Source organism: Pleurodeles waltl, chromosome 10 (assembly GCF_031143425.1).
Source record: "Pleurodeles waltl isolate 20211129_DDA chromosome 10, aPleWal1.hap1.20221129, whole genome shotgun sequence".
Taxonomy (NCBI): Eukaryota; Metazoa; Chordata; class Amphibia; order Caudata; family Salamandridae; genus Pleurodeles; species Pleurodeles waltl.
In genome coordinates this window covers 844692671-844711015 of record NC_090449.1, presented here as the reverse complement: position 1 = coordinate 844711015, position 18345 = coordinate 844692671, and the positions used below count along the sequence as shown (strand labels likewise).

Genomic DNA, 18345 nt, shown 5'->3' with positions numbered 1-18345 from the left:
AGTTTTTGGTTTGTGTATTGCATGCATAGTAAACAAACAGAACTGTTTCAAATGGATGGTGTGAAATATCAACCGTCTGGAAAGCAAAGGGCACTTCAGAAGGACTATACAACAGCATTGGCAGGAGAAAGGAGCTAATAAAGTGTGGAATGTGGCCTGTGCTCACATCTGGTATTATGCGTCCTGCTTTGAAATCAGGCTCTAAACATAAAGGCAACGCCAAAGTAATTATAAAGTAAAAACAAAAAAACTGGCACTGAAGGGAACAACCTTGTTTGGATGTGGTCAATGTGAGAGAGCAAAATGCAGTCACTCAAAGTAAAGTTAGTCAGTTGCTGAGATAGGCTGACGCATTGTCCAATGCTGTATGCTGTAGTGGATGGACGCAAAATGTGAATGTCACAACAACAGACCAATCGATGAAGAGATGTGGCTGAAAGGACACTTAAGTAAGTATATCATACATATCATTTTAGTAAAATCAAAAGGTCTTGGCTAACACCAGACCTAAAAATATATATATAGTTCATAAATCAACAATTTAGATATCCCAAAACAATGTTGTTAAAACGTATAACATATAATTATTAAAATTACTCCAAAATAAAGAAAGTTGATGTCACGGTAGGGAATTATTAAATAAAAACAAAAAACATTCAAGAAAAAAACAACATGATGTAAAACTCAATGTAAGTGAATGGGGTGTAGTTGACTAAGAGTTACGTCCTCTCCAAGCCAAGCAGCAGTTGAGCAAGATCAGCTCAAATCTGTTGGCTGGAGCCAGTCAAAAATTATGCATGACAGAAAAAGGAACCCTTTGCAGTTGATGGTCGATGGAGCAAGGTTGAAGAGGGGATGGTGTTTTTTCCAGTCATAGGATTTAGAAACCATAGTGGAGGTTGGAAATATTCAGTGAGGTAAAGCTGGAGGTTGTAGCCAGACAGCACTCCAGAAGGTCAGGCACCTGTTTTTCGCAGTCCTGCAGGGGCCTCAAACTTGGTGGCCAAAAGTTAAAGTATGAAACATGGAAGATGCAGCTGGTAAGTTGCATCTTTTTAGGAAAACCTTTGCAATTTCTGAGCACTAACTTTCCGTAAAAAGCTCTGGAACTTCCTCCCTTGTACTCCAAAAGTCTCCATATGCCCATTAATATGTTCGTAGGCATAAAGCCAGAGGTCAAAGTTGTGGGAAAGTTCCCCACATCTCCCACTCAGGTCTAAAGCAAAATGCCCAGCTACAATGGGTCCCAAAAGGGTTATTTCCCTCAATCTAAAAGGCCTTCTCCATTCCATGCCAGGGCCTTCTCAACTCCCCAGAAAAAGCAGAAATATTCTACTTGTGCTACCTAAGGGATTGTGCATTTCTACTAGTATACTGGCAGGACTTTCTTCACTTGCCCACTTCATCAGAGAGGGTGCTCTGAACAAGACACTGACTACTGTAGCAATCACGCAGGAGATGCGTGATTGCTACAGTAGTCAATGTCCAGTAAAACGACATGAACATCATGCATAACTCCCAGCTTACTTCCAGGCCATAGCTTTCTCTCTCCTCACTGCTCCATTCCAAAGCACCCCTCCTAGAACATTATCCCTCATAACATTCTATTTCCTTCCCGCGAGCTTAACCCTACACATCTCCCCCTTTATAAAATCGAACAAATTTCATTCACCCAAGAATTTACAATAAGGTTATCTACATTACTAATCACATAACAACTACAATAAACTATATACATATTATATTTCTAACTAGGTTACACAAACCGATAACTATGTACACATAATGTCCCCTAACTCTTTCATTCACCTAGCAAATCTTTACCCCTGTTTAACTATACACAGGTTTCCTACACTCCATTCTCTACCATCCTCTAACTTAACTGCAGAATTTTTCACTGATACTACCTTTTGTGGCTTGTAAAATTTGCTCTCACCTTTCTTTATAATTCCAACTTTCTTCACCGCAACCAAATCTCCAATCTTCAGATTGGCATACTTCACACTCTTCCGCCTGTCATAACTCGTTTTATTCTTCCTCTGAAAATACATAGCCCTCGCCTTCAAGTTTTTCTGATCAACCCCCGTTTCTTCTTGTTCAACCACCAAGGAGATTCTTTCATTCCCGGTTATCTCCCTTTAAGGGCAATGAAAGGTGACACTCCTGTCACCGAATGGGGTGTCACTCTTTGCACCCACAGCATTTTGCTCAATTTCTCATTCCAATTCAATCCATTCGCCAATGTCAGCTGTATGTTCTCCAATACAATCCTGTTTACCCTTTCCACCAGCCCATTCGCCTGAGGCCGGAACAGTGCCACCCTCTCATTTTTCACCTTTAACTCATTGAGAAACTCTGTCATAGCTGCGGAGACTAATTGCACACCATTATCCGTAACTAATACCTTTGGAATCCCTTCCTCCAAAAACGTTTCTCTAAGAAATCTATAACCTTGTTGGTAGTAATCTGTTCAACAGTCTGAATTACAAACCACTTGCTATAATAGTCTACCAAGACCATGAGAAAACAATTACTTCTTCCCAATTTATCCACTGGCCCCAACTAATCAAAAGCTAATTTTTCCCATGGTGCCTCAGGAAACTGCATACAGCTTAAAGGTGGTTCCCTAACCACTTTCGTCTTGTCACTATCATTACAAGCTTGACATTCCTCTACCATCTTCTCCACGTCCCTGTCTATTCCAGGCCACCAATAAAATTGCTGCAATCTTTTAGTTAAGCTCCTTCCCAAATGTCCCTCATGAACAATCTTTACCAGTCTTCCTCTCAACTTTGTGCGAGGCACCATTCTGTCCCTTCTCAATATTCTCTCACCTTGCACACTCAATTAATTTCTCACCACCCAATATTGTTTCAAACTACTCTGCTCCACATCAAAACTTTGTCCCATGATGAATCTCTTCAATTCATCATACTCTACATAATTTTTTACAGCCTCTTCCCATTCATCTTTTCCAAGGGCCAGTTCTCCATCTATAGAAACCGCCTCTAATTCCATATTATACATTTCATCAAAAAATTATCTCCACAAGATCAGCGAAATTATATACAAATTTCGAGCAATACTCTGCTAATCCTAGGAATGACCTTAATTGATCTTTGTTGCCTGGTCTCGGAGCTTCAGTAATCGCCTTTATAATACTTTTTTTTGGTTTGATACCCTCTGAGGACATTTCATGCCCCAGATAGATCACACAACTCTTTCTCAACTGGCATTTTTCTCTCTTCACAGTTAACCCATGTTTTCAATCCTTCTCAACATTATCTGCAATAACTCATCATGCTCCTCAAAAGAGTTGCCTACAACAATTATGTCATCCTGGAAACACAGGACATTGTTCAAATCCTTAAAAATGTTCTGCATTATCCTCTGGAATACGGCTGACGCCAAACCGAAAGGCATCCTGCAATCTCGATATGCCCCCAGAGGCGTTACAAAGGAAGTTAGGGGTCGAGATTTCGGATGCAAATTGACCTGGTGATATGCTGCAGCCGCCCGCCAAGCTGTAACCGCCGTGCGGCCGCCAATGCGGCCGCACTCCCGCGGTCCCCATTACAAAAAAATAATTTTTCCTTCACTTTTTTGTTGTTTGTTCAACGTACTATTTGATCATGTACTGAGGAGTCACATAGGTCACGAAAATCACATGTGACAGCCAAACCTCTCAAAGCAGCCAGATATGACATTATGGGGGTCATTCTGACCCCCGCGGGCGGCGGGATCCGCCCGCCTGGAGGGAGCCGCCATATGGCCGCTCTGCGGTCGAAAGACCGCGGAGGCCATTCTGGCTTTCCCGCTGGGCTGGCGGGCGACCGCCAGAAGGCCACCCGCCAGCCCAGCGGGAAACCCCTCCCCACGAGGAAGCCGGCTCCGAATGGAGCCGGCGGAGTGGGAATGTGCGACGGGTGCAGTGGCACCCGTCGCGTATTTCAGTGTCTGCAGAGCAGACACTGAAATACAAAGTGGGGCCCTCTTACGGGGGCCCCTGCAGTGCCCATGCCATTGGCATGGGCACTGCAGGGGCCCCCAGGGGCCCCACAACACCCCATACCGCCATCCTGTTCCTGGCGGGCGACCCGCCAGGAACAGGATGGCGGTATGGGGTGTCAGAATCCCCATGGTGGCGCAGCAAGCTGCGCCGCCATGGAGGATTCTGCAGGACAGCGGAAAACCGGCGGGAGACCGCCGGTTTTCCTGTTCTGACCGCGGGTGAACCGCCGCGGTCAGAATGCCCTGAGGAGCACCGCCAGCCTGTTGGCGGTGCTCCCGCATCCCCGGCCCCGGCGGTCCTTGACCGCCGGGGTCGGAATGACTCCCTGTATCTTCATCCTGACCTTGAACGCGGGAAAAGAACTTATGACATTCAAATACTATATTCAATTTGGGAGTAAAATGTTTTTCCAACATTTGCAGTGACATCTCATAAACATTCGAGGGCTGTCCCTCTCCTGTACTCAAAGGTATTTCGGCTAAGTCATCATATATTCTTCTCCCTTCCGCCCCTAGATGATGTAGTAATATCGCTTGTTTCCTAATAGGACTGTATCTATCACCAGCTATGGCTAATAAATAAGCTGAAAAAATATTCTTCCGTCTCTTCCATTTTATAGTTGGTTCACCTGGTACAGGTAGAATGCGTGGTGGTGAGGACATGTTCTGCTCAGCCATCCCGCAAGGAAAATGTAAAAATCACAAACTACCAACAATTACTAAAATAACAATCTAAATTAAGAAACTAAAATAAGTATCTAAAATACCAATTTAAAATAATAATTCTAATAATGTATTTTATCAGTCATCCTAATTAGAATCTACTTATTTCCGAATTCCTATTTCTTTTTCTATCTTTATAACACAGTCCTTCTTCTCTTCCTAGTCCTTCTTCTTTTCCTAGGCCTTCTTCTCTCCCTATGTTTTAAGAAGCTCTGGCAAACAGGAAGTCAGTATCACCCAGCCACGCCCTCAAGTCGTCCATCCGAGTCCCACAGCATAATCGCGCGCACACACTCCAGAACAAAGGGCGCTTGCTAAGCAACAGCGCGTGAAGCCTTGGAGTTGCTTCTTTTCAAAGTGTCCACGCGCGTATTGGCCATTGCGCTTCAGGAAATTCAAGGTCTTGTTTTCCAATTTTCTCACCGATGTTATTCAGCGATTTTACACTGTTGAGGTTTACACAAAGAAAACATGTAGGTTCAATCACTTACATGGATTGTAGTTCGTTATCTTTCTTCCGGTAACCAGGGGTTGGGAGTCATGATATATTACTCTGCCCCCTGTGCAGAGTTTCCCTCCTCGACAATTCATGTAGCAATCACGCAGGAGATGATAAACAGTGAATTCTTTATTTCCAGTAAAACAACATGGACATCATGCATAACTCCCAGCTTACTACCAGACCACAGCTTTCTCTGTCCTTACTGCTCCATTCCAAAGCCCCCCTCCTAGAACATTATCCCTCATAACATTCCATTTCGTTCTCGTGAATTTAACCCTACAGCTACTTTGCTTATATGTGTAAGCAAAAGGCTATCTTAGCTGATGGAGGGTATTGGAGTCCCCAAGATGCAAGATAAAGTCGGAAACAGTTCTCTCCACAATTTATCGGGCACCTGAAAAGTCTTCTTAAACCCTCCCGCTCCGGTCATGTCTTTTCCTGAAAGAGTCTATGCAGGGGCTTCTAATACACAGACTCCATTCCTGATTGGCAATAACCTATTTCCCTGCATAATTATACCACGTTGTGACCAGGTTCCTAAATATTTTGCCTATTTTGTGAAAGAAAGAATGCTGGTGCCGAAAGCCCTGTTCAAAAGCTGGAAGCCATTGCAATTAAAAGTGGGCACCCTGAATACCAAGGCCAGTAGTTTTTAATCTGCCATGAAACAGTCTCTGACCCCTTTTCTCACTCTTGCAGGTTCCTGCTTTCTGTTTGTAATTGTTCTGCTGTCTTTTTCTCCCTCCATTTTTTGGTTCTGTGTGTTTTTCCTTCTTCTACACTCAGTAAATACCCGAAACAAAAAAATAAGTGCTGGACCCAAAATAAGTGCTGGGACCCCCTCTGACAATCACCGGCTCAAATTAAATACTGCCTACATGCGAAAGGTTCTTTGCTGTTAAGGTTTGTCTGAGTGATGAGTGCTATGGCAAGATGGCAAACCCCATGCATTCCCCAAACTCATATCCTACTCCCCCCAAATCCACCAAAGGACCAAAGCATAGCTTACTGTTGTCTCAAAAGAAGAAGACTATCCCTGCCCTGTAGGACACATCTGGTCCCTACATCAGGAAAGGCTTGGATGTCCTTTCTCAACAAAAGACAGATAAGGTTGCTAATAGCGGAGATATGGCCTGGGGTGTGGTCTTGCTTTCCTGGGGTCCATTTAATGCAAGCCTTTGAGTCTTAGGTAATTTATCATATGGCTCCAGTGATAGATAGATAGATAGATAGATAGATAGATAGATAGATAGATAGATAGATAGATAGATAGATAGATAGATAGATAGATAGATAGATAGATAGATACTTTATTTGCATAGTTACTTAAAACAATTGCAGAAAAACCATATTCACAATTTAATGCAACATTTAAAAGATATCATCAGATTCTGAAGTGTCATTAGGTCTCATTTTCATTTGCTGCTGGGTTACTTCTAGAACTTTCCATCAGCTAATATGTCTAGTCAGGTAGCGGCAGGCAACCAGTAGCATAAGGAGCCAGTGTCTATGTCTTGGTCAACTTTGTGCTGGCTTATTTATGTATCTTAGTGGCTCGTTGCAACCTTGCAAATGCTACATTGAATAAAAGGACATGAGAAGATCTGTAAAAGGACATGGGAAAATTAATTAAAGAGTTTGCCATAGCAGTATTGTCGTACTGGCCCCTGTTGCTTTTTAGTTGCCAGTCAGAAGTTTAGCCATAGGTCCCCTAGAGCAAAGCATGCCAGCACAGCTTGTCTCCTTGTTCGTAGGCCCCTTTCATTAAATAGATTTTTTTAAAGTGCTTTATTTTCATGTGGGAGGTTTTCACAAGTGCAAAACAGATGTTGAAGGTCTTCTATGCCAGCAGGACACACAGGCATCGGGTAGTGTTTGCTGGATCGCTGAACCAAGGGGCTGTGTTTAATGCAAACGGTAGAAGCCCCAGTCGGTACCTTAAAAACTGCTCTTTAGTTTGCCTTTAAAAGCCGAGGCCTGTGGACCCAAGGTCGTATAGGTGTTAAGTGTCATCCAGGCATGAGCCCTCTTTGAGAAGGCTGCTTTGACCTCCAAACTGCTTTTTTGAAGATGCTGTGTGAAGTTTGAGTCCCCCATAAATCAGTGAGCCCTGTCTTCCTCAATGAGTCTTCCAGCTAGACTCTGGCCGGTGAGGTGTTCTTTTGCTGGAGCTCCTACCATAGATGGTAGTTAAGTTAGTTGAAGTGGCTCCCAGGACTTTTCTCCAAAAAATTATGTAAACACATCATTTTTCCAGAGATTGAGTCAACAGACCAAACTCAAGTCTAATTTGGCCGGGAGGAGTGTGTTTCTGAAGGTTGAAGATGGTCCTGTAAGATTAGCATATTGTGCAATCTAGGGTTTGTGAATCTCTTCCTCTTTGCATTTCACTCCCATAAGTTATTGTGGGCAGGATCTTGGCTTTTATTACCTGTAAGAGGTAATGATGGAACGTTCAGTTCGGTTCTTAGCCTTTTTAAGGATACTGCTAAGACCCGGCCTTTCCCCATAATGCTACCTCTTTGTTGCACAAAGTTGCCTGACTTATCAATGATGACCAAAAGATATTTGTATTTGTGTGCTTGCAGGAGATGTGTCTTGCCCCAGTACCACACCTGAGGGAGCTTCTCCTTGTTGCTGAGTGACATTGTATGGGGGTTTTCAAAATTTGAAGTCAAGATGTTAGCTTCCGGGTACGGCTGAGTGGAATTTATTAATCGCTGGAGCTCTATCTTGTTATGGCTTATCAAAACAAGGTCATCTCCGTACATAAGGCAGAGCAGCGTCTTGTCCCCAATATTTGGAGCATGTGAGTTTATGGCGGCAAGAACCCCTGCCAGGTCTGCTAACTATAGATTAAATATTGTGGGGGCCTGGACACAACCCTGCTTCAGCCCCTTGGTGGTAGGTATCCTTGTCGAGAGGTGCGTGTTTAATTTGTACCCAGGTGTCCATGTGTAGGGTTATTATCAGGTCTAAAAGAGATTGGGGGATGCCCCAGAATGTTAATTTCCTAAAAAGCAAGTTCCTCTCCACATGATCAAAGGCAGCCCTAAATTCGACAAAGCATAGATAGAGCTGCTGTTTCTGTGCATTCACTTTGTCAATGAGGAGTGTGATACTCATGATATTTGTTGTTGTGTCAGTTGCTTTTGAGAACCCAGTTTGAGTAGAGGGGATTATTCTCTTTTCAGCAATCTATGCTGACAGGTTCTCCAGCAGGAGTCCTGCAAAGTACTTTGCTTCATTATAAAGTAGAGCAATTAAGCGGTAGTTTTTTGGGAGTGACCTATCCCCATTTTTGAAGATGGGTGAGATTATGGATCCTTTACAAGACAATAGAATTATGCCAAGGCAGGTTTCTGAGTAGAGAGGTTCTAAAGCTGTAGCCCAGAAAACCCCATTATGCTTGAAGACTGCAGGGGGAAGGCTATTTGGTCATGGTGCTCCTTTCTTCCTGCCTTTGGCTATCTGATCGATTATCAACTTTGTTCTGTTGGGGTTCAATCTGATGTTGCAGTTATGATGAGTGAAGGTTCCAGAGAACACATGTGGAAGTGGAGTGTTCTTGTACTCGTCGATCTTTGTGTTTGGCATTTTGTTGGAGACGGAAGTTGCATGGTGGCAATTAAAGTAGTCACCAAGGTGTTGTGCCCAGACATCTTCCAGTATGTATGATGTAATGCCTCCGTGTGAGGGGCTTGAAAGTGTTCATATTGTATGCCAGAAACGCGCGCTGGTGTTACACTTTGCATCCATATATAGCTCGGCCCATGGATCTTCTTCACATGACCTATTGAATGACACGTAGGCTTACTTAGTTTCCATTTCTGGTGCCCTACAACTCCTAGCAGGACTACGTTATCAGGCCTACTTCTGGGATTCCTTATGGTGGTGTTAATTTTCCTTTTGAGTTCTTGTAGTTTGACTCTTTGCTCCTGCAGCATTTGTGTTATCACTGAAAGTGCTGTCTGAGGTCCGGAGGGAGCGGATTCCGCAAACTTGTTGCGTAGCGTAGTAGTTAGCAATTCTCACTTTGGCCCCTTACTACTACTTGTGGCTTCCAGCTCAGCTACCAAGACCATTGCTGAATTTCGATAAGCACTCTATGTTTGATTGGACACATTTGACCCGTTTGTAATTTGTAGTGTAGATGGTATTAAAGGAGGCTCCTGTTTTGTCAAATTTGGGGACCGTCAGTAGGAGGGCTCCTGTGGGTGATGGTCACTTTCAGCTCTGTCCCTTAAGTGATATGCGGTGGCTTGTTCGAACAGTGGCAGATAGACAAAAGAGTAGTCTATGGTTGTAGAGGTGGTTGCTGAGAAGTATGAGGCAGCTGGTGGAAAGCCGTCCCGGAATCTTCAGTTCAGAGCCCTAAATTGTAGTTGTTCCAGGCCGTTAAGTTGCGCCCTGCTTATTGTTGTGCCTTTCCCGTGCTTATTGTTCCCTTGCATTTGTATTCCCCAGATGGAGGAAAGAGCAGCTGCAACTTCGTCGTGGAGGCTCCAGGTAAATGCAGATTGAAATCACCTGAGAGAATGATGTTTTCAGTTTCAGCTATTTCTCTTATGTAGTTCTCAAGCTGATCCACCTGCTGAGTGGCGACTTTTGATTTGAATGGATACAAATGTTTACAATTACTACCTCTACTGTGGGCTTATTCTCAATTGTAGTGATTTTAACTGTATTGATGAATGGGAAGTTAAAGGCAAGGGGAGTGACTTTAACTGACATAGCTAAGGAGACATATGCTTCGCCTTCCTAATTGCTGGTGGGAAAAACACATGTAGCCCTGCAGGTGGAGAGGTTCATCTAGCCATGTTTCCTGCATCAGTATGATGTCAAAAGGGCAAAACAACTCAAGGAAGACTTGATTCGAGGATTTAGCAAGGAGGCCATTCATGTTCCACGAGCAGAGACAGAAAGTGTCCTTGCTTGTTGAAGCGCCCCTTCTTTTGTCTGAGGTTTGTCACCGGGAACAGTTATGATTGTTAATTGTTCTGGAGATCCGCCTAGGGTCGCTTTTAGAAAGTTGAAGATCTTTTGGAGATGGGCAGCTCCAGTGAACTTCTGAGATGGTGACTGTTGTGGTCCTTGATTTGCACGTGAGCATTTCAGGGCACTCTTGAGGACGGAGCTGGCTTGATATTAAAGCTAGCCATTAGTAGAGGGAGCAGATACCCAACTTAACGGTGCTTGGTAATACTTACACCCCATCACTTGAAGATGGCTCCTTCATCAAAGATTTTTTGGACTATTGAGGTTGACCTTCACATGGCCTTAGTCACTTCATGTGATGATGATACATCCATGTGAGAAAACTCTACAGCCAGGAGATCCGTTGTACACAGAGCAACAGTGGCTGGAATATGTGATAACAGCCAAAGGATGTTACCACTGTTCAGGATGTCAGCCGTGCCTCTTGAGTTATAGTGTGGCCATAACCTGAGAATGTTGGTGCCTAAATGCTCAGTGGGCATCTCCAGTTTTTGTGGTGATTGATTAAGTACTTCGCCCGTGTTCCGGGCTGGCTATTAGTGACTTTTGTATTTTGATTTGGCCTGATTCAATTACCGGTTGTTGCATTCTAAGTTCTAGCTTTAGGGAAAGAAAGGTTGGGTAGTGTAGATTCCAGCAGCGGTGTGACAATGGGAACCAGTGTGTTATTGTATACAAATGGATTGCAGACTCTGTTAGCAAGGCTCTCTGAAGTGTGCACAACCTGCACAGATTTGACAATAACGATGTTGGATTTAGGGGTAACCACCCATTCCTCTGGATGTGTCACTAGTGCAGCCGATGCAGTTTTAACTGTAATAGTTTTGGTGTTGGGGTGCCTCCCCTTGTCGTGGCTCGCTTCAAGTGGGTAATTGCTCTTTGTAGGCGGTCTGTGTTGTATGGGCCCCTTGTGCTATAGTTAAGGCAGGCAGAGGGGCCGATCTATGTTGGTCATGCCCCTTCGATGGTTCGCTGCATTTGCGCAGATCTTTTCTATATGTTGGTAATGGGCTTCTCGCTAAGTGATTTTTTGATGTTAGAGTTCCCTTTTGATCCTGGGATCGGTGGATAAGCTACTGCTTGGCATGTCTCTGTTGCAGAAGGGCCGGGTTTGGGGCCGGTCGCTAGCTTAAAGCGGAGGGCAGTGTCCTTGCTGTTTCCTGGAGGTTTCTTATTGCGTCGTTTTCTCCTTTGAGCCTGTCTTTGTTTGGCATTTGTTTTTCTGTCTGCAGGGCTACCAAGTGGTTGGGCGTTTCCCAGAGGTTGAGCATTGCCGGCTTCCAGACTCAGGGTGATTGGTATTTCCTACATCAGGTGATTCCCTAATTCCCAAACCTGGTCCCTTACTCCCTGGTCACACACTGTGCTCTTTGCTGTGCGTAAGTCTTGAACTGGAACACCAGTTTTGAAGTAGGAGAGAGAAGAATTGTTGGAAAATCACAGTTTCAGGGACACGCAGATTGCTGTGCATGGAAAGTAATGAAGATAGTTTGTCTACAATTGGGCCTCATGTACAGCTAGTCTGTGTGCTAGCCAGATCAGACTGTGCCTGCATAAAAAGAAGTTTCAAGTCCCTTAGTTTCCCTTCTATTTCTGCTACAAACACTACAAGTGTATTGACTATTGTTAATTAAATGTCCGTTTCCTCTGATTGATATTGAAGAGCTTCAACTAGGAGCTGCATGGTTTTTAGTAGGGATGCCCATGCACCATCTGTGTTTGATTCCCCAGACTTTACGTTGGTGACGATTCCAGTTGGTATCGCAGCCCTTCTAATTGGGCTTGCGTTGATGGCCTTGACGTTGCTATAAATTGTTGAGCAGGGTTCTTTGCCAGGAGTTGTCCTGTGAGCTGGAGAGGAGTCTTGAGAGTATGCAGTCAGTATGCCCGTCCACTCTTGTGTGCCCAGGTATGATAGTATCTCTTCATCCACTGCTGTAGGAGTTTCCACTGCTTTGATCCACCTGTGAGCACTGATGATTGATGACTTTGGTTGCACAGATCATTGGGGTTGCTTGCAAGATAAAGTCTATGTGTGTGATGTCATGTCCTGGGTACCTGGGGGAAATAGGCTTTCCTCTTTGGTGGTCGCAATCAGGGCCATTTCGGGTTACCTAAGGGCTGAGGCATTATAGCGCTTCTCGTTTTGTTGGAAGTGTCCAACACCTGGGTCCCTGGCCCCTGCACGGATGCTGCATGGACTTCTGCTTGAATGATTTGCTCATATTGCCTTCTAGACAATAGGGATTTCTTTGTAGTTGTAGTTTGACTTTGTCTTGGTCTTAACACTTCTTCAATTGTGGTAGGATTTTGTTGGGGAGAACTGCCTGTCATGGGGGCAGAAACTGAAGGTTGTAGCAGTGACTGCAGGCCCTGAATATTTCTGTTGCTTATGTAAATGGCTGATCCAGTGTTTTTCAAGAAAGAGAATTTGTGTAGATTTTTGTCTGGAGTTCAGCAATTCATCGTTTTTTTGATACTTTCTTGTCCACTTCTATCTCGATGAGCGAAGGGACTGCCCAAGTTTAGGGGTGGTTCGCTGATTCTTGAGGATTCCTCTTCCACTTTCCTGCTGCCGATTTGTTGGGAGGACATCTTGTTTTTCCTGACCGCATGATTCCTTCCCTCTATTGCCTTCTTGTCGTTCCTTTTATTGGACTTATTTGTCCATTGGGCCTGTAATGTCTAATTCGCCTATTGGAAAGGCCAAAGCACTATAAATGTCCACATGGCAGAGCGCTCCCTAGCCTCTCCTGACCAACTTTAATCGGTATATAGGTAAGTGGCAGTGGGAGTGTTGGGGGGAGGCTAGTGGTCAAGGCAAGTGAGGGTCACCAGACCCCTTCAATCTGCAGCCAGCCTAGCCAGGCCCCGTCTGCGGTGGCCCAGGGCGCACCCTTTGCTGTGACTGCCTACAGTCACTGCACTTGCCTACTGCAACCACCTGGCTCGTAGGATCAGATGAAGGATCTCCAGTTCATGCTCAGAGTTACTATCTACCAGATTACAAGGTTAACAGAAGAGGTCAGAAGGGTAGTCAGTAAGGCCAGGGTTATTCCTAGAGTTGTTACAAGTATTCTGAGTATTGTGAGTGTTCCAAAGTGTTCCAAGGTTTCAGAGGTTCAGAGGGTCAATGCACAACTGACCGAACACTGACCAAACTGCCAAGTTCTCACTCGATGGCCACCCTTCTGCCTCCTGCCGGCTCCTGGGGTCTGGGCACTGTGCAGGGGCATATGATGGAGAGATTCTGGTGTGGGCTTCAGCATACAGGAGATGCTGGAGGGGGTGCTTTGCACCCCACCCAGCTGGTTCAGGGAAGGGCTCAAGAAACCTGAGAAGCAGCAAAGGCCTCGTGAGTCCAGTGACCCTGATTGATCTACAGTGCTGCTGCAGTGTAGCTGCAGTGTCGCTGTGGTAGCCCTTCTCTGCCTCATCCTAGTGCCTCCAGGCAAGGTGAGAGGCCTGGCAAGGCAGGTCATAGTGGCAAAGTGACAGGGCGGCAGCATAAACTCGGTAGTCACCCTCCCCCCCAACCCCTATCATGGCCCACTGGTGCCTCTGAGGGCGACCCGGGTGGGTTAGCAGGCCAGAAGGCCGGCAGCAATGCCTGGCGCTGGCGTCCAGCACCTGGCACTGAGGGCGGCACTGACGGGTGAGCCGAAATCTGGCACGCTCCCAACTGCAACTGGTGCTGGCGCTGAGGGGGAGAAAGTCGGGGCCAAGCCGAGCCAAGCTGATACCAGAAGTCGAGGGTCTAAGGCTAAAAGCCGGTCTCTGGTCTCCGTTCTCCAGAGACACCGCAACACTGGTGTGCAGACTGAGCCAACTGCTTCTGGAGTTCTGCTTCCGCTTCTGACGAGACAAAGGCTGAGTTCTATGATGTTCTGAAAGGCAGAAAGAAAAAATCCAGTGATAATGAAATGTGAAGTGGGGAAATTAGGTATGAGCACTGGGGGACTCTGCCAAGGAAATATAGGTGTTGATTACAACCCTGGCGGACGGTGTTTAAAGCGGCGGTAAGACCGCAAACAGGCCGGCGGCAAAAAAAAGGGAATTATGACCGTGGCGGAAACCGCCAACAAAGAAAGCCACTTTAACACTCCTACTGCCACGGCGGTACAGACAAGCAGCGCGGCGGACACCGCCAACAGACAGGCGGAAGACAAAGTACCGCCCACAGTAATACAACAGGCCAATCTGCCACCTTTTCCGGGGTGGATTCGCCGTGGATAAAAACACGGCGGAAACAGCCATTACAATGGGAAAACGCTCACCTCAACACACTCCACGAGGAAGGAGGGCAACATGGAGCCGGAACTCCAAATACTCCCTGCGATAGTCTTCCTGCTCCTCTACGAACATCAGCAACTCCGCCGCCGAAGACAACAGTGAGTACTGCACCTACGACATAGGGGAGGCAAAAGTCAGGGACACACACACGCAACACCCCCACCCCCACCCCGACCCTCGCACACTACAACACACACACCAATGCATTTCCAAACATGACAGTAACAACCCCCAACCCCCCCGGAAGAATGCAAAGACTAAAGGAAATGAATTCAACCATTGTAATGTATCAAAATACAGTAAGCTAATATATACAGATATATATCCTCATTAAAAAATGTATACATCACGATTAGTAGTGCAGGTATGCACCATTCAATGTCCGTGGACCACTGGCCCCAAAATGCATGGGCGAGGACCACACACAATACCTGTCCAGAAACGGAGATAACACTGCTGGGGCATCAGATCGAAATACAACAGGCACCTCAGGGGGAATGGAAGGGGGGCACCTCAGCCGGATGACAGCACCACGCCAGATCCACGACGGGGCTCCATGCCCATTGATGTATCCTGGGGAGTGCACAGCCACAGTCTCGCAAGTCTCTACAGTGGGTGGGTTGCCCACTGCCATATCCTGGAGAGTGCAATGCCACAGTCTCTCAAGTCTCTACAGTGGGTGGGTTGCCCACTGTTCAATCCTGGGGAGTGCAAAGCCACAGTCTCTCAAGTTTCTCCAGTGGGTGGTTTGCCCACTGCTAGATCCTGGGGAGTGCAAAGCCACAGTCTCTCAAGTCTCTACAGTGGGTGGTTTGCCCACTGTTCAATCCTGGGGAGTGCAAAGCCACAGTCTCTCAAATCTCTACAATGGGTGGTTTGCCCACTGTACCATCCTGGGGAGTGCAAAGCCACAGTCTCACAAGTCCTGTCAGTGGGTGGTTTGCCCGTTGTACCATCCTGGGGAGTGAAAAGCCACAGTCTCACAAGTATTTTAAGTGGGTGGTTTGCCCACTGTACCATCCTGGGGAGTGCAAAGCCACAGTCTCACAAGTGGATAACAGTCTACACTGGTTCTGGATGGGGACTGGTACCCAGAGTGCTTCATCCTGTTAAGGACTGAGGTAGTGGATGCTGTTCTCCAAAGGTTCTGGAGGGGGACTGGTGCCCAGAGTGCATCATTCTCCCTGTGAAGGTCCCAGTTCCGTCACTGGCCCTGGCGCATATGGGCTACCGGTGCTTGATGTTGCGGTGCTTGCCCTGTTCAGCGGTGCTTGCCATGGCGGTCTTTGCCCTGTTCAGCGGTGCTTGCCCTGTTCAGCGGTGCTTGCCATGGTGGTCTTTGCCCTGTTCAGCGGTGCTTGACTTAGCAGTTTCTGACCAGTTCAGCGGTGCTTGCCCTGTTCAGTGGTGCTTGCCATGGCGGTCTTTGCCCTGTTCAGCGGTGCTTGCCCTGTTCAGCGGTGCTTGCCATGGCGGTCTTTGCCCTGTTCAGCAGTGCTTGACTTAGCAGTTTCTGACCAGTTCAGCGGTGCTTGCCTTGTTCAGCGGTGCTTGCCATGGCGGTCTTTGCCCTGTTCAGCGGTACTTGCCCTGTTCAGCGGTCTTTGCCCTGTTCAGCGGTGCTTGACTTAGCAGTTTCTCACCAGTTCAGCGGTGCTTGCCCTGTTCAGCGGTGCTTGCCATGGCGGTCTTTGCCCTGTTCAGCTGTGCTTGCCCTGTTCAGCGGTCTTTGCCCTGTTCAGCGGTGCTTGCCCTGTTCAGCGGTCTGTGCCCTGTTCAGCGGTGCTTGACTTTGCTGTCTCTGACCTGTGCAGTGGAGTTTGCCATGTCAGTCCCTCATTGCCCAGCGGGGCTGTGGCTGCCGGGGCCCTCCTGGGCACTGACTCTGGCGGTGGTCTCCTGACCAGTGACGATTGGACTGCCCTCCTGGGCACTGAATCTGGCGGTGGTCTCCTGACCAGTGACGATGGGACTGCCCTCCTGGGCACTGACTCTGGCGGTGGTCTCCTGACCAGTGACAATGGGACTGCCCTCCTGGGCACTGACTCTGGCGGTGGTCTCCTGACCAGTGAAGATTGGACTGCCCTCCTGGGCACTGACTCTGGCGGTGGTCTCTTGACCAGTGACGATGGGGCTGGCGGTGGCGTCCTGGGCAGCGGGGATGATGGCGGCCTTCTCTGCCGTGCTGCTCTTCCCAGACTTTGGCACTTTCTTCTGCCCCTTCCCCACCTTGGAAGGAGTCACAGCTGACTCAACACTCCCCCCGGGACCCTTGTGAGCCGCTTTGCCGGCAGGAGTCTTCCCCCTCTCCCGTCGGGCACTGTCCAACTTCTGGTGCTTCACGGGGGGACTGGCTGTGTTTTGGCTCTGGGTCACACTGGCTGCCCTGGTGGCCGGTGCACTCCACATACCTCTAACAGGCACCACTGGTACCGGAGATTTTTTGGCTGAGGTGCTAGTACGGGACCTATGAATTGGAGGGGGGGGGCAGTGGGAAAGAGGTCAACGTTGCTCAGGAAAAGTTTCTGACGAACACTGGGATAGGTAGCTGGAGGGGGTCTGGGAGTGGAGGAAGAGGAGGTGGTTGTAGGAGGTGTGACTTTTGATGATTTGGGTGCAGTGCATGTTCTGGAGGCTGTCGTGAGGTGGATGGATGTTCGGTGTGTGTGTGCCCGCGTTTGTGTACTTTGGGAGGGGGCGTCACAGACACACTGAGAGAGGACACAGGGGACGTGTAAATGGTAGTGGGGGTGGTGAGTGCAGGTGAGCGGGGTGTGGTGGTGGGTGTTCTGGTGCGAGTCCTAGTGGCTGTAGTGGTAGTGCATGCAGGTGAGAGTGTAGACAACACTGGGAGGGAGGAGGGAGACGACGAGGAGGGGGACACAGTGGAGGCAGTGGATGTTGCTGTGTCTGTATGTGGGTGATGCTTGTGTGAGTGCCTGTGGGATGTGTGGTGCCTATGTTTGCCTGAGCTTCCCTTGTGTGTTGAGGTGTGTGCAGGCTGGTCTGATGGTGTGCTTGGGATAGGCAGAGGTACAGGGGATTGGGTCTGGGTGAAGGAAGTTGGAGGCGGGAGGCTAGACACAGGGACAATGGCTGCCATCAGTGCTGAGGCCAGAGATTGCAGGGTTCGATGATGGGCAGCCTGACCAGAATGAATGCCCTCCAGGAATGCATCAGTGTGTTGCAACTCCCTTTCTACACCCTGGTTGGCATTCACAATGGTAGACTGCCCAACAGTGAGTGACCTGAGGAGGTCAATGGCCTCCTCACTGAGGGCAGCAGAGGTGACAGGGGCAGGGGCTGAGGTGCCTGGGGCGAAGGTGATGCCCACCCTCCTGGGTGAGCGGGCACGGGGCAAAGGCTGAGGGGCTGCTGGGAGGGCGGTGCTGGTAGGGGGGGTGGCGGCTGTACCTGTAGAAGTGGGAGGCACAGATGTTGCCGCCACCACAAGGGAGCTCCCATCGGAGGACGAGTCCGTGTCGCTGGTTGTTGATCCGGTGACCGCCGTGAAGCTCCCCTCGCCCTCCGTCCCACTGGTGTATTCAGAGTCCGTGGTGTGGCCCTCCATGGCCATGTGGGATGCAGCCCCCTCGTGCTCCGGTGCCACTGTACCTCCGCCTAATGATGCTGATGCACAAAAGAACAGGGAGAGCACAAAAAAGCGGGGGGCGACAGAAGAAAGACAGGTTGAGTGCATGGCTTACCGCTACCGTTGGCGGACAATACAGACACAGCAGCCACCTGCACTACGCCGCGCTGTTGGGCTTGGTGGACATCTGCACACATAGATGACACAAGGACATGAATACCTGTAC

The 18345-nt window shown here is 47.8% G+C and overlaps 1 protein-coding gene across 1 annotated transcript in view; it reads right to left on the bottom strand.

Annotated features, from left to right (window-relative positions):
* Positions 1–18345, bottom strand: part of LOC138262457 (ferroportin-like) — a 282512-nt gene that overhangs the window by 84273 nt on the left and 179894 nt on the right. Inside the window, exons 6-7 of the mRNA XM_069212351.1 lie at positions 13845–14121; positions 1937–2136 (exon numbers count right to left, since the gene is read on the bottom strand). Coding sequence (XP_069068452.1) covers positions 1937–2136; positions 13845–14121 — 477 coding nt within the window. The remainder of the gene's footprint in view (positions 1–1936; positions 2137–13844; positions 14122–18345) is intronic.